The sequence below is a fragment of the Equus przewalskii genome, chromosome X, assembly GCF_037783145.1.
Source record: "Equus przewalskii isolate Varuska chromosome X, EquPr2, whole genome shotgun sequence".
NCBI lineage: Eukaryota > Metazoa > Chordata > Mammalia > Perissodactyla > Equidae > Equus > Equus przewalskii.
In genome coordinates this window covers 14,626,686-14,641,118 of record NC_091863.1, presented here as the reverse complement: position 1 = coordinate 14,641,118, position 14,433 = coordinate 14,626,686, and the positions used below count along the sequence as shown (strand labels likewise).

At 38.5% G+C, this 14,433-nt stretch overlaps 1 protein-coding gene across 2 annotated transcripts in view; it reads left to right on the top strand.

Annotated features, from left to right (window-relative positions):
- Positions 1-14,433, top strand: part of ADGRG2 (adhesion G protein-coupled receptor G2) — a 113,394-nt gene that overhangs the window by 34,674 nt on the left and 64,287 nt on the right. For both annotated transcript variants that reach the window (XM_070605289.1, XM_070605290.1), the window contains exons 2-3: positions 203-247; positions 10,762-10,880. In XM_070605289.1, coding sequence (XP_070461390.1) covers positions 10,763-10,880 — 118 coding nt within the window. In that variant the 5' untranslated portion in view covers positions 203-247; position 10,762. The remainder of the gene's footprint in view (positions 1-202; positions 248-10,761; positions 10,881-14,433) is intronic.

The window sequence follows — 14,433 nt, the reverse complement described above, 5'->3', positions numbered from 1 at the left end:
CCAGTTTATAATAAGTTCCTTAAGAGCAGCATTTGCATCCTCCATTTCTTTTGTAACTCTACTGCCAAATTCAAGTCTTGGTACACAGCAGGGGGTCTGTAGGGCCTCTGCCAGAAGGGCTGACTGCAGTATTGAAGCATTATGGCACCAAGAAGACTCACTTTTCATTGATCTAATTTTCTTTTCTCTTCTTCACTTTCAGGTTTGTGCAGAGTCTCTCCATCTTCTCTTCTGAACTTCCTGTCAGGTGAGTGAGGCTATTTGTATGTGATAATGTTGTAGAAATGATGAATGTGTTTGCTTGGGTTTTTGTTTTCCTTTCAAATTACCCCCCTTCATTCCATATCCCCATCCCCGTAACTACTTTATTCTTTTTTGTTTTGTTTGTTTTGTTTTTAACTCCTCATTCCCACTTGGAGCCTTCTTTTTCTTCAGACATTTTCTTTTCCTTGGGGATTCTATTGTTGACTCATTTCTTCTTGGTAATCCAATTGTTTTTAAATAGGTTTCAGTAATGGGTACAGATTTTGAAATTACATGGTGCAGTAAAATCCTGGGAAGGAGACGATTGTTGACATGGAACTCTTTGGGATTTTGTTTCACTGTTTTCCCCTTTCCTTCTCCCTGGACTGGCTTGCCTACCTCCAACAGCTCTTCTCATGTTTTTGTTTTTTTTTTTTAAAGATTTTATTTTTTTCCTTTTTCTCCCCAAAGCCCCCCAGTACATAGCTGTATATTCTTCATTGTGGGTCCTTCTGGTTGTGGCATGTGGGACGCTGCCTCAGCGTAGTTTGATGAGCAGCGCCATGTCCGCGCCCAGGATTCGAACCAACAAAACACTGGGCCGCCTGCAGCGGAGTGCGCGAACTTAACCACTTGGCCACCGGGCCAGCCCCTCTTCTTGTGTTTTGAAATGAACTATTGAAATATTCTCTCTCTTACCTAAAGTGCTGTGCACATGCAGCTTCCAAAGCCTCCTTCCTATTAGATTTCTCCTCCCAACTCCCTTGTACATAAAAATTCTGAAGCCACTCCTGACCTGCATTTCCTGTTTCCTTTGAGACTCATAAATAGTGGCTATTTCTGGGATTTTACTGGTATGAAAGAAATCTTCTAACCAATGCAAATATTCATTATAATTAATATAAATTATAATTATCCTATTATAATTTAGGTGATAAATAACACACATAGTTATTATAATAAGAGCTAATAAGTTATTGTTATAAACAAGGTTAAAATGCCTGAGCAGGGTCATACAGCTAGTAAATGGCCAAGCTGGGACTTGAAACAGGAGTTGGCATGGTGATGACAAAAGCAAGGAAGGGCAGAGAATATCAGTTGGTGGTTCACTTTCCTTAGTACCTCACTTCCTCTCAAATATGATCTCCTGATGATACAAACCATGTGCTTCTGCCCCATCTCTGCCTCCACCCACCCTGTGCAGGCCAACACCTTGAAGATACTTTTAAGGAGAGTCTCCTATTTCTCTCCTCTACATATTGATAGAATTATTGTGCAGCAAGAGATTCTGGACCAAGTTAATTAAAAAATCTTTTCTGAGTGCCTGCTGTGGGTGAAGTTGTGGGATTTGGTGTGAGGTGGAGACCAAGTCTGTGTAAGAGAGGATATTGTGTTCTGGTGCCCTGTGTTTTTTTTGTCGTTGTTTGTTGTTTTTGTCTTTTTTTAGGCCAAGTTGAGTCTCATGAACTATGAAGAGAAAGCATCTTTTAAGTTAAAAGATGGTCACTATTTATTTGGCCACACAAATGACCAATGAATCTAAGTAGTGGCTGTAGGCTATTTATTTATTTAATTGCAGTAACATTGGATTATAACATTATATAGCTTTTGGATGTACATTGTAATATATTTCAAATTCCTTGTAGATTATATCATGTTCACTACCCAAAAACTAATTATAGTGCATCCCCTCACATGTGAGCCTAATCGCCCCTTTTCCCTCCCCCCTCCCCACTTCCCCTATGGTAACCACCAATCCAATCTCCATTGCTATGTGTTTGTTTGCCGTTGTTTTTAATCTTCTACTATGAGTGAGATCATATGGTATTTGACTCTCTCCCTCTGACTAATTTCACTCAGCATAATATCCTCAAGGACCATCCATGTTGTCACAAGTGGCCAGATTTCATCATTTCTCATGGCTGAGTAGTATTCCATTGTGCAGGCTGTAAGCTCTTGAGGGCAGGAAGGATATCTGTCTTGTTGCTTGTGGTATCTTGATTCCCTAGCATAGCACCTTGCATGTAAAAGAACCTCAATAAATATTTGTAAACTAGATGAATGAATGTAGGAAATAATTCTGAAGTCTATTTACATTTAGTACTGGAGTGTACTATAAACTTGTCTTCTAATTATGCTTGTGATAATAGCTAACACTTCTTGACTATACTAAGACCTTCATTATATTACCTCATTTCATCCCTACAGGAACCCTATGATGTCGATCCTATCAGTACCTCCGATTTTTCAGATGAAGTATTTAGGTCCAGAGAGGTTAAGGAACAGGCCAAGGTTACGCTGTAAGTGGTGGAGCTTGGATTTGAAGGCAGGCAGCTGGCTCTACCATGCATGCCCTTGCACCCTATGCTATTCGGCTTATTTGTGTGTGTTGAACATATATTTACTATGAGCATTGAGGGAGGAGCCTGAAGAGGGAGGGGAGAGAGAGAAAGTAGGCTGTTACTTTGCCCTGGGTAATTCTCACATGGGTAATGGGAGATTGCAGGTAGGACAGTGGAGAAATTTGGAGATGAGTGAGGGAACCAAAAAATATAACACCTTTCACAAGGTTTTGTGAGTGTTTACTTTAAGTGCATAGTTTATTTCTAATCTTGCACATCTGATATTCACTTGTTTTATTGAATAAAGCTTCTTTTCTTCTGCATTAGAAAGCACTTAATGCTTATTAAGAAAATCATTTTCCACTATAAAGACGAAACAAATCATTTTCCTTCCGCTTGTTCCTAGAGACCTGAAAGCTTCATATTACAATCATGCCATGCAGTTCACTATTGACTTTGCTTTGTGCTATGACAAATGATACACAGAGCTGCCGTCTTGGAGTTCATAGTCAGCACTCACCAGTTAACCCAGTTTCTGTCGTCTTTAAAACATAGTTTTCTTTGGCATATGGGATGCTGTTTCTCTTACGACCGCGTTGTTGGCTTTAGTTCTGGGTGACTTTATCTTCAAAAAATTTTATTGCTGAAGTTCAGAATGGTTCCTTTTGTCCTATATATTTATTCAAATTACCCCAATAAACAAGATTTGAAATTGCTGCTAGACATTTTTGTGAGCATTCCAGAGAATTCTGTAAATAGTATCATTTGATTTATAAAATGGAAAAAAAAATGTGAGGAATTGTCAGGTTTTGGCACCAGTGTTATGCTAGCCTGGTAAAAATGAGTTAGTCTGTGGTCTCTTTCTCTATTCTTTGAGTTCTTGTGAGATTGGAATTCTTGTTCTTTAAAACTCCAGTGAAAACATCTGGGCCTGGAGTTTTCTTTGTGGGAAAATTTTTGAGACTTTTAATGGTTCTACATTTATTCAGGTTTGTTATTTCTTCTTGATTCCTTCTTGGTAAGTTATATTTTTTCTAGGGATTTGCCCCTTACTATCTAGATTTTCAAAATTATTGAATAAAGTTGTCCCTAAGATCTTTTTATCTTTTTTATGTTTATAGCATCTTCAATTATGTTGCTTTTTAAAAATTCTTTCTATTGGTTATTTGCTTACACTCACTGCCTCTCTTTCCCTTCCCCTCCCTCCTTCCCTCTTGATTTTGCCAGAATTGTCTTTCCAAAGAACAATCTTGGCTTTGTTAATAACCTTTCTTTTATGTCTTTTTTTCTGTATCATTATTTTATGCTTTTATTTTTATTATTTCCTTTCTTTTCCTTCTTTGGGTTTATTTTGCTGTTCTTTTTCAAACTTCTTGAGAAGGAGCTTAACTCAATTTTGAGCCCTTCTCTTTTTCTAATATGTAAATTTAAAATATAAATTTCACTTTAAAGGTCTTTAGCTCTATCCCACATTTGATATATAATGTTTTTATTATTGATCAAGTCAAATATTTTCTAATATACGTTATAACAACTTCTTTGACCCATGTTATTTGTTAAATAACAAATTTAACTTTTTGTTATTACAGCTTAATTGTGTGGTAGTCAGAGAACATGCTCCTGTCCCTTTTTCAATTCTGTAAAATGTTTTGAGCCTTCTTTTATAGCCTGGTTGGTTTTCATAAATATTCCGTGTGCACTTGAAAAGGTTATATACTCTGTAGTTGTTGAGTGGGGGGGGGGGTTCATATATGGTCTTTAAGTCCAGTTGGTTGAATGTGTCATTCAAATATTCTATATCCTTAGTGACTTTCTTATTTGAATTTTATCAATTGCTCATAGAGGTGTGTGAATATCTGTCAATATGATTGTGAATTTGTTCTATTTCTCCTTGTATTCTGTCAAAAATACTGCTTTGTGTATTTTGAGGCTACATTATTAATTGCATTCATTTGTAAATTTGTTCAGTCTTCCTATTGAATTGAACCTTTTATGAATGAACCATTTTATTCATAGGTAATGTTTTTTGCTTTAAAGTATAATTTGTCCGATATTAGTATAAACTCTAATTTTCTTTTAATTAGTATTGGCATTGCATATCTTTTCCATCCTTTTATTTTCAAACTTTCTGTATCATTATGTTCTAGTTGTGTCCTTGTAAATAGCATATAGTTAGATTTTGTATTTTTTTCAGTCTGATAATGCCTTTTAATTGAATCATTTAGTCTGTTTATATTTAAAGAATCGTTGATTTGTATGCGCGTTTACCATCTTCTATTTCCCTAACCATTCTTTGTTTCTTTTCCTCCCCTTTCTTGTCTCCTTTCAGATTGACTGAATATTCTAAATACCACTCTTCCCCTCCACTAGTTAGGAAGATATATGCCCCACTTCTATTTTTAGTAGTTGCTATAGAAATTACAATATCTACTCAACTTTTCAATGTCTAAAGATAATCAATGCCTTTAGCCTCCTCTAGGATAATACAAGAACCTTGAAAGACTTTTAATTTTTTAATTTCAATTTTTCATCTCCTAATTGATATGTTATATATACTTCCTATATAATATACTATAATATAATGTATATAAATGTATATATAATATAGCTTCCATACTTTTATTCTATCATATTTCACTTATCCCTGTAGGATATTATTATTATTAATGTTTTGTATAGCCAAAGTTCACTTAGATTTGCCAATATATAGTGCCAACCTTAGCTCTGGGCAGCTGGGGCCTCTGGCCTGTGTCTCATGCTTTAGAGGTCCCCTCTCTGGCCCTTCCCTAGTTGTACCCCTCTCTAAAGGGCAAGAAGTTTGTGACACCAAGAAGACATGCCTGCCTGGAACCTGCCTTCTTCCTCCCCCAACCCTTGCTTCGAGATGTTCTGCAAACCCAGGACCCTGGAATTCCCTGTCCAAACATTCTATGCCTTTTTCCAGGACCTGAGGAAGCCTCTTCCCTAGGGCAAGCCATGCTGCAGGTGTACCTACTTTTAGACCTAAGGGATGGCCAAGAGATAGCTGCTTGCAAGAGAGAGGGGAGTTTGGATATGTGGGCTGGAGTGTCCACATACATGTGCACAAAGCCTCTTGTAGTCTGAGATGGAGTAATAAGGACAAACTGGGCCTCCTTTTAAACTCTTGTCCTGTATATTACAAATGGTAGGAATGGGCCTGGCCACATACTAACCACTTTCTTTGTTCTTCACCCTTGTTGCATTTCAGATCTTATATCTTTCGCCAGAATACATCTTTTAGGATTTATTTCAGTGAGGATTTGCAGTAGTGAACAATATCATAGTTTTTGTTTGTCTGAAAATGTGTTTATTTTGCCCTCATTCTTGAAAAGTATTTTCATTAGGAGTAGAATTCTAGGTCAGCAGTTGTTTTCTCTTAGCACTTTGCATAATATTTCACTGTTTTCTGACTTCCATTGTTGCTTCTGAGAAGACAGCTGTCAGTCTAACAGCTGTTCCTTTGAAGGTTAACTGTCTTGTTTTCTCCAGCCACTTTCAAGATTTGCTCTGTCTTTGATTTTCTTCAGCTTCACTATGATCTATCTAGGTGTAGATCTCTTTTCATTTATTATAGAGATTCCTTGGGCTTCTTGAATCTGTGGATAGGTGTTTTGCACCAGTTTGGGGTCGTTCAGTCATTATCATTTCAAACATTGACTCTGCCCCATCCTCTCTGAATTTTGTTTAAGTGTATGTTAGACCTTGTATTTCTTTTCTCCGCGTCTCTGATTTTTCTTTTGTGCTTTGTATCTGGAGCTCAAGTTTGCCTGATTAGGCCTGTACCCTCTGGCATCATTGGCTCTTTTGCTTACGTTACCTCCCTGAGTTTGTGCTTTGGCTTCACCTTTGGCCTGACATTCTTTTCTATCTTGTCAGCTCTTTGATATATTTAAGAAAATGCTTTCAATATTTTAATCATGATTTTTAATTGCTTTCCGCGGAAGGTTTGGCCTAAAAACCTAACCCAACACATTCTTGGAACACTGAAGAAATTTTTTTTTCTGAGATATTTGCTGTATTAGGGTCTTTCAGTAGAGTTCAAATCAAAATTTAATTATGCTTTTACTAACAGTTTCCTGATTCTTTTTTTTAAGTAGTTAAACATATAACTGAGACTCTAAAAAAACCAGCCCTGGGATTCTCTGACTTCTTTGACAGTTGAATGATCCAAGTCACTTGCTTTTTCCCCTTTTAGTTCTTGCTTTATCTGCACTGAAAACCTCTTCAGTACTTCCCTTTTAGATTTCCCCTTGTGCCAGTCTTGTTACCCAACACTTATCATGACTCAGTGTAAATATCTCAAAGGCACAAAGTTTTCTAGAACACTTGAGGAACAATTATCAGAGCTCTTGTTACTCAGGTCAAAAATATCAATCATTGCATACACCATAGCAGCCATGCTGTAATCAAATTATGCCAGTTCCCAGAGGTGCCCAGACCTTCCCTACAGTGGTATCAAGCTAGTCCCCCTCCTGTTAAATCTTACACTTTAATTATTCTATATCTACATAAATATAGATTTGTCGTTTATTGCCATTCAGGGTTGCACTGATGATATAAACTTTTTAAAATATGATCGTGATACTATTTAATGAAATTAAAGAGATCTAGAACAATTTCCTGGAGAGGTACAAGCAGGACCATGGCATACAGTCATGTAGCTTGTGCTCTGTACAACCCTAGGGGTTGCCATTTACATCAGAGTTCACAACCCTAAAAGGGGACCCTGGATCGAGATGAACCTGGGATAATCTTTAATGAATGGTTGTCTAGTGTCAAGGTCTAGATTTTACTGTTTAAATGCTGGCAAGGAGTTTTCTTTGTAATTGGTGCTATCTCATCAGCCATCCTTGGCATTTTGAAAATTTGCCAAGAACCAGTAACTGTTCAAATCATGTTTGTTGATGACCTAGATAGCGTTGCTAACCCAACCAGAAGATGAAGAAAAGTTCCAGCTGAAAAAGATAAAAATGACTTTTATGTATAATAAGTAAGAGTTACCAAATCCACAGATTTCCCTCTTTGACCAATGATCTTGGAGACCTTATGACTTAGGATGTTCTCTAGTTTATGCAGAAGGCAATAGGAGCTGCATTATTTCAAATACCATAAAACTTTTCCCCCTATTGGGAAATATTTATTCAGTTGAGGAGATATATTCCAGACTTGACAACTGAAAGCAGTCTTTTCAGTGGCATCCGGTCTGTAGTAAGTTCTTCTTGATCCATATTCTCTTTTCAGGATGATTGCTGGAATCTCCCTTCATTCTGGCCTTTCCTGCCATCATTTGGGAGTTGAGTACAAGCTCTCTTCAGTGAAAAGGCATGGCTTCTTTTGATCAGTGGACCAAGTCACAGCACATAGTAACCAGTCACTATGTACTATGACTAATTTAACTTTGACCATGTATTATACACCACTTAGGTCCTGCTCTAGGAGCTGGCAAAGCTCAAGAATGAGTTTGCAGAAATTTTGAAATTGTATAATAGCATTTTGAATTTGTTGACTCATTTCACCTGATGGACTCAAAAGAGTTTACTTCCAAGGAGACAAATTCTCAGGAGGCCAGCACTGTGGCCTGGTGGAAAGAGTAGGAGTAGCACCAAACAGCCAAATGACCTTGACCCATCCCCTAGAGCACGTTGGGCCTCTTTCTTCTTCTGTAGAATGAGAGTTTGAGACTAGGTGAATCCTGAGTTCCTTTCCAGAAATAAACTGCTCCGATACTCTTTCCAGAACTAAAATTAGAGACTTGTGCAATAAACCTTATAAGTCAGCTCTGTGAATCCCAGGGAGAGTTTTTTTTGTAGAGGTGTAGTTCACTAAATAAATATAGTTGTTTTTAAAAGAAAAAAAGAGCAATGCTTTTGGAGGGGGAACTGAGTTCAGCAACAAAAAGTGGATTAATTGTTAAACTTTTAAATGAAACTTTTTATGACATACATGCAAGTTACAATTCAATGAATTTCAGGAAGTGAACACACTCATGTAACCAGCACACAGAATATTACCTGTACCTCAGAAGACCCCTTGTGCCCACTTCTAATTATTACACCTTCTCCCCACTTCCAAGGATAACCACTCTCTTACTCCATCGATTACTTTTGCCTGCTTTTGTTCCTCATGTGAATGGAATCATGTACAGTATGCATTCATTTATGTCTGGCTCCTTTATCTAAGATATATTTCTGAGATTCATCAATATTGTTGTGTGTAGCTGTAACAGACACTTAAATTTTCCTCCAGAGAGACTGCTACATCTTTGCACAACTATATGAACATTCTCGTTGGAGTGACTCATTTGGGAGGATCAATAATATGCCATTATGAACAGAGAGAGGATAAAATTGCTGAAGAGGATGGACAAACCAGAGCATTTTACCATATTAACATAATGTCTTATTAATATATAATACAATTTATTGATTTAAAAAATGTGAGTCCTCTTTGGAAGGAGGAGGATTTATCTCCTGGTCTGAGACATTATCATGCCATGTCCAAGGAAAGAGTCACCCCCCTGGTACTGGCGATGGCTATTAAATTACAGGATTCTTAAAGACTGCCAGCTTTTCCTTGAGACTGAGAAATCATGATTTATCCCCATCTTTCCATGCCCTCCTCCCTGTAATCCCTGCTCTATCTTACCTGCACATATTAGGTGCAAAATTGGTATTTGTTGACTGAATGAGTGAAAAGTACAGCTAGCATTTATGGTGCCTTCACAGTGCCAGCCACTGTGTGAAGGTCTCTTGTTCACTCACCACAGCAACACTATCAGGTTGGTGTTATCACAATTTGCTAGATGGGAGATCTTGGCTGTTGGAAATAACTTGTCCGAAGTCATCTGATTATGCGTGGCAGAGCCAGGACCTTTGAACTCATGCTCTTTAATCTTCACCACTGTTCATGCACACTCTATCTCAGGCTGGCAGAAGCTGCAGTGGTGTCTGGGTTCAGGGATGCCCTGTGGCCAGGAGCTCTGCCAGTTGAGAACACACAGCCTGGTCTGTCCTGGCCACTTTTCCTGTGGCCATGTAGAGGGTGCCTGCTCAGTGGGCTCTCACTGCCCCTCCGCTTGTGCCTGAGCCCGTGGGTGGGTTGTGGTTTCCTGGCTGCCTTCTTCCTCCCTCAGCACCCCACACTAGCCTCTGCTGCTGGTGCTGACTGCTCGTCAGAGGGCTCTATTGGCCAACTCCTCTACCATAAGAGGAAGGGACACAGTCTTACCATTTGCAGTTATCTCTGTGTGTCAAGCTCCCCCCAGCCCCTGCCCCACCTCCACCACATGTATTTCATCCACTTAACTCCCATTCAGCCCTCACATCTCATCAGGTATGTATTGGTCCTCAATAGATATTTGTTGAATGAATAAATGAGTGGTAAATGAGGCTTTTAAATTCAGTTCTGATATAAACTTTGCTTTTTAAAAATGTTGACTCTGACCTCCTGACTACTAAAAATGCAAGCAGTGATAATGCACTGATATGTAATAAATAGGAAATGCAATGTACCCATCCTATTACAGCATAAGACATAAATAGGAGTAGATTATTTTTAAGATTCTGTAACCCCTTCTGATTCTTAGCATAGTTTTTTTATTTTATTTTATTTTTTTCCTTTTTCTCCCCAAAGCGCCCCGGTACATAGTTGTATATTCTTCGTTGTGGGTCCTTCTACTTGTGGCATGTGGGACGCTGCCTCAGCGTGGTTTGATGAGCAGTGCCATGTCCGCGCCCAGGATTCAAACTGACGAAACACTGGGCCGCCTGCAGCGGGGCGCGCAAACCCAACCACTCAGCCACGGGGCCGGCCCCAGCATAGTTTTTAACCAGCCTGTATATGGTGGTCATAATTACATTTGCAGTGTTTTGTGTTTTTAATTTCTTCTCTTGATATTTTGTATGTGTTGATGTTTTCCATAAATTCACACGGACTACCTTGCTATCACTTTTAATATACTATCCCACTGGGTGGTCTTCTTATAATAAACATTGTTTTTGTAACCAGTGCCCACCTGGCCCTGTCATTCTCTGGAGCCAGAGAAATTTAAAGGAAGCGGGATTGCAGGTTGCTTTGAGGAACTGACCTTTCGGGTATTGCTCTGTTGTGACTAAGGCAAGCTATGATGATATGATTTCTCCTTATTTTATTCAAGGATGTTTTTCTTTGGCGGGCACTGTAGCCATGTTGGCAGACCTGAAGAACTTTTACTGACATTCAAGATATTCCTTGTCATCATTTGTCTCCATTTTGTTCTGGTTACATCCCTGGAAGGTAAGGTGCCTGTTTCCTTCATTTTTTTTTCTGTTTTATCTGTGTGTGTGTTTATTTAGGATTTTTTTTTACTGTGGTAAAATAAACATAACGTAAAACTTACCATTTTAACCATTTTTAAGTGTACAATTCACTGGCATTAAACTATATTTTGTGCAACCATGACCGCTATCCAATTCTAGAACATTTTTATCATCTCAAATAGAAACTCTGTACCCATTAAACAATAACTCCTATTCCTCCCTCCCCCAGTCCCTGGTAACCTCTATTCTTTCTGTCTCTGTGAATTTGCCTTTCTAGGTACCTCATATGAGTGGAATCACACAGTATTTGTCCTTTTGTGTCTGGCTTATTTCACTTAGCAGAATGTTTCCGAAGTTCATCCATGTTGTAGCATGTATCAGAATTTCATTCCTTTTTAAGGCTGAATAAGATTCCATTGCATGTACATACCACATTTTGTTTATCCATTCATCGTTGATGGACATTTGGGTTATTTCCACCTTTTAGCTATTATAAATAATGCTACTATGAACATTGGTGTACAAGTACCTGTTTGAGTCCTTGCTTTCAATTCTTTTAGGTATATGTAACCAGGAGTGGAATTGCTGGGTCATATGGTAACTCTATGTTTAACTTTTTGAGGAGCTGCCAAACTGTTTCCCACAGTGTCTGCACCATTGTACATTCCTACCAGCAAGGCACAAGGATTCCAGTTTCTCTATATCCTCACTAACACTTGTTATTTTCTGTTGTTTTGATAATGGGTGTGAAACGGTATCATTGTGGTTTTGATTTGCATTTCCTTAATGATTAGTAACGTTGAGAAGCTGTTCATGTGCTTACTAGCCATTTGTATATCTTCTTTGGAAAAATATTTATTCAAATCTTTCGCCCATTTTTGCATTGGGTTGTTTGGGAATTTTTTGTTGTTGAGTTTTAGGAGTTCTTTATACATTCTGGATATTAATCCTTTATCAGATATATGATTTGCAAATATTTTCTCCCATTCTGTGGGTTGTCTTTTCACTCTCTTAATAGTGTCCTTTGATGCACAAGAATTTTTAATTTTGATGAAGTCCAATTTATTTTTACTTTGTTGCCTGTGCTTTTACTGTCATATCCAAGAAATCATTGCCAAATCCAGTGTCATGAAGATTTTCCCCTATGTTTTCTTCTAAGAATTTTATAGGTTTAGCTCTTATGTTTAGGTTCTTTGATCCATTCTGAGTTCATTTTTGTATATGGTGTTAGGTTAGGGTCCAAATTCATTCTTTGCATGTGGATATCCAGTTTTCCCAGCACCATTTGTTGGAAAGACTGTTCTTCCCCCATTGAATGGTCTTGGCACCTTTGTCAAAAATCAATGAGCTATATATGTGAGGGTCTATTTCTGGTGTTTATTTGTTTTTAAAAGTATCTACTTGAAGGCATTTCTGCATCAGCCAAATGAAGCAGCATGGTTTTTAGAAGAGGATCTTTAGAAGCTTATGAAACAAGGAGGAAAGATACCTGAAGAAGGCGGTAAAAAGGCCTGAAATCCTGAGGCTGCAATATCTGTGGGTACAACTGCCGAAAGAATACAGTGCTATGCAAATGTAAAGAATCGTCATTAGGAATGTTATTTAAGAGGACATTATTAAAGACACACACAGAAATACCTTTCTTATTCAGAAGAGAGTGGCAGGACCAAGAAATCTTCATTGGATAAAGCAAATATCTACCAGCAGCAAACAAGAACATAAAACACATGCACACAACACACACTCACACTCACACACACGTACATACATGCATAGAAACTAAATGGAAAACTTCCCAGCAGGCTAACACAAAATTGACAATCCTTCAAAAAGTAGGCACTGGAGCATATTGTCAAGAAGCCATGATACCTTACAAAAAGAAATGATAAGAGCAAATGTGAACTGACTGCTTACAGTGTGCCTCTACGTGCTTTACACACATCTACTCTCTTAAGCTTCTCAACTAAATCTATGAAGAGGAGATCTTAGTCCTAGCCTCATTTCCCAGATCAAGAAACTGAGATTCAGAGAGATATGTAACTTGCTCAAGGAAGTGGCTGAGCTGGGATTTGTACCCCGCTCTGAACTTTGTGCTCATAACCGTGAATCCAGAATTTTTAAACTTGAGTGTGCATCAGAATCACCTGGAGGGCTTGTTAGAACACAGATTTCTGGGTCCTTCCCCCAGAGTTTTTGATTTAGTAGGCCTGGGGTGGGACCTGAAAATTGACATTACTAACAAGCTCCCAGGTGATGTTGATGCGACTGCTTCAGAGATTTTGAGAACCACTTCCTACACAACCAGCGCAAGACATAAGGAGGGAGAGAAAACTCCTCCAGATATATGTCATGGGCTACAAATGCTCTCGTGGCCATGTGGCGTTCATGTAAACTGTGCTCACACACATCATCTCCTTGGGGCATTGAAACATCACTGTGGGATTGGCAGGGCAAAAATCAAATGTCCCCACTTTACTGATGAGTAAATGTCCCCAGGGACATTATTGGTTAGGAAGCGGCAAAGCCAGACTAGATACTAGATCCTCGGTCTCACGTTTCGGTGCTTTTCCCACCGCAAGGGTGAGTGAGGAAGGAAAGTGGAACACAAGGGAAAAAATCATCAAAATGAAAGCTGCTTGGTAGAAATAAGTCATTTTGAAAAAGTATAATTAAAAATGATGAAAACAGGGCAGGTAAGCAGGAAAGTGCATGGCTCTGAAACAAACCTGAGCAGGGAAAACCTGAGTGGATGCTTAAGCCCACTGAATATATTTCTTGCTTTGCCTCTCTCATGAATTAATTTCCTAACATAGTGGTTCTCAAAGTGTGGCCCCCAGACTAGTAGCATCAGCATCACCTGGGAGCTTTTTGGAAGTGCAGATTCTCAGGCCTACCCTAGACCCGCTGAATCAGAAACTCTGAGGGTGGGGTCTGTGTTTTAATCAGCCTTCCAGGGGATGCTGATGCATGCCCAAGCGTGGATCCAGTCTTAAAGAATTGGCTAAAACATTGCTCCTGACGGCATGATAAAGTAGAAAGGTGGTGAGATCTAGGGCCAGAGCCCTCCCCATGCCTGCCACTTGCTGTTTGTGTGATCTTGATTTGCCACTAGACCAATATGAGCCTCTATTTTCTCATCTTCAAAATGGGTATAATTGTGAGCTCCCCTGACGGGCTCTTGTAAGGCTCAATATATTTAAAAAAAAATAAACTGTGAAGGCAAAGATTTTTTCCCTCCATCTTTATTGACATATAATTGACATATGACATTATGTATGCAAAGGTTTTCCTGAATGAAGTGTTTTGGGATCTGGAAAGGACTAAATAGGAGTTCTTTTTATTGTCTTTCAGAACTCCCACTAAGATATTTCTTTTACTTAATAATCACTTTGATTGCACTTACCATGTGCCAGCCACTGTTCTGAGCCCATATAAAAGGCTAACTCATTTAAAGCTCACCCAATAACCCTTTGAAATAGGTATTATTAGCTATTAAGCTATTATTAGCTAATAATAATGGCTATTATTAG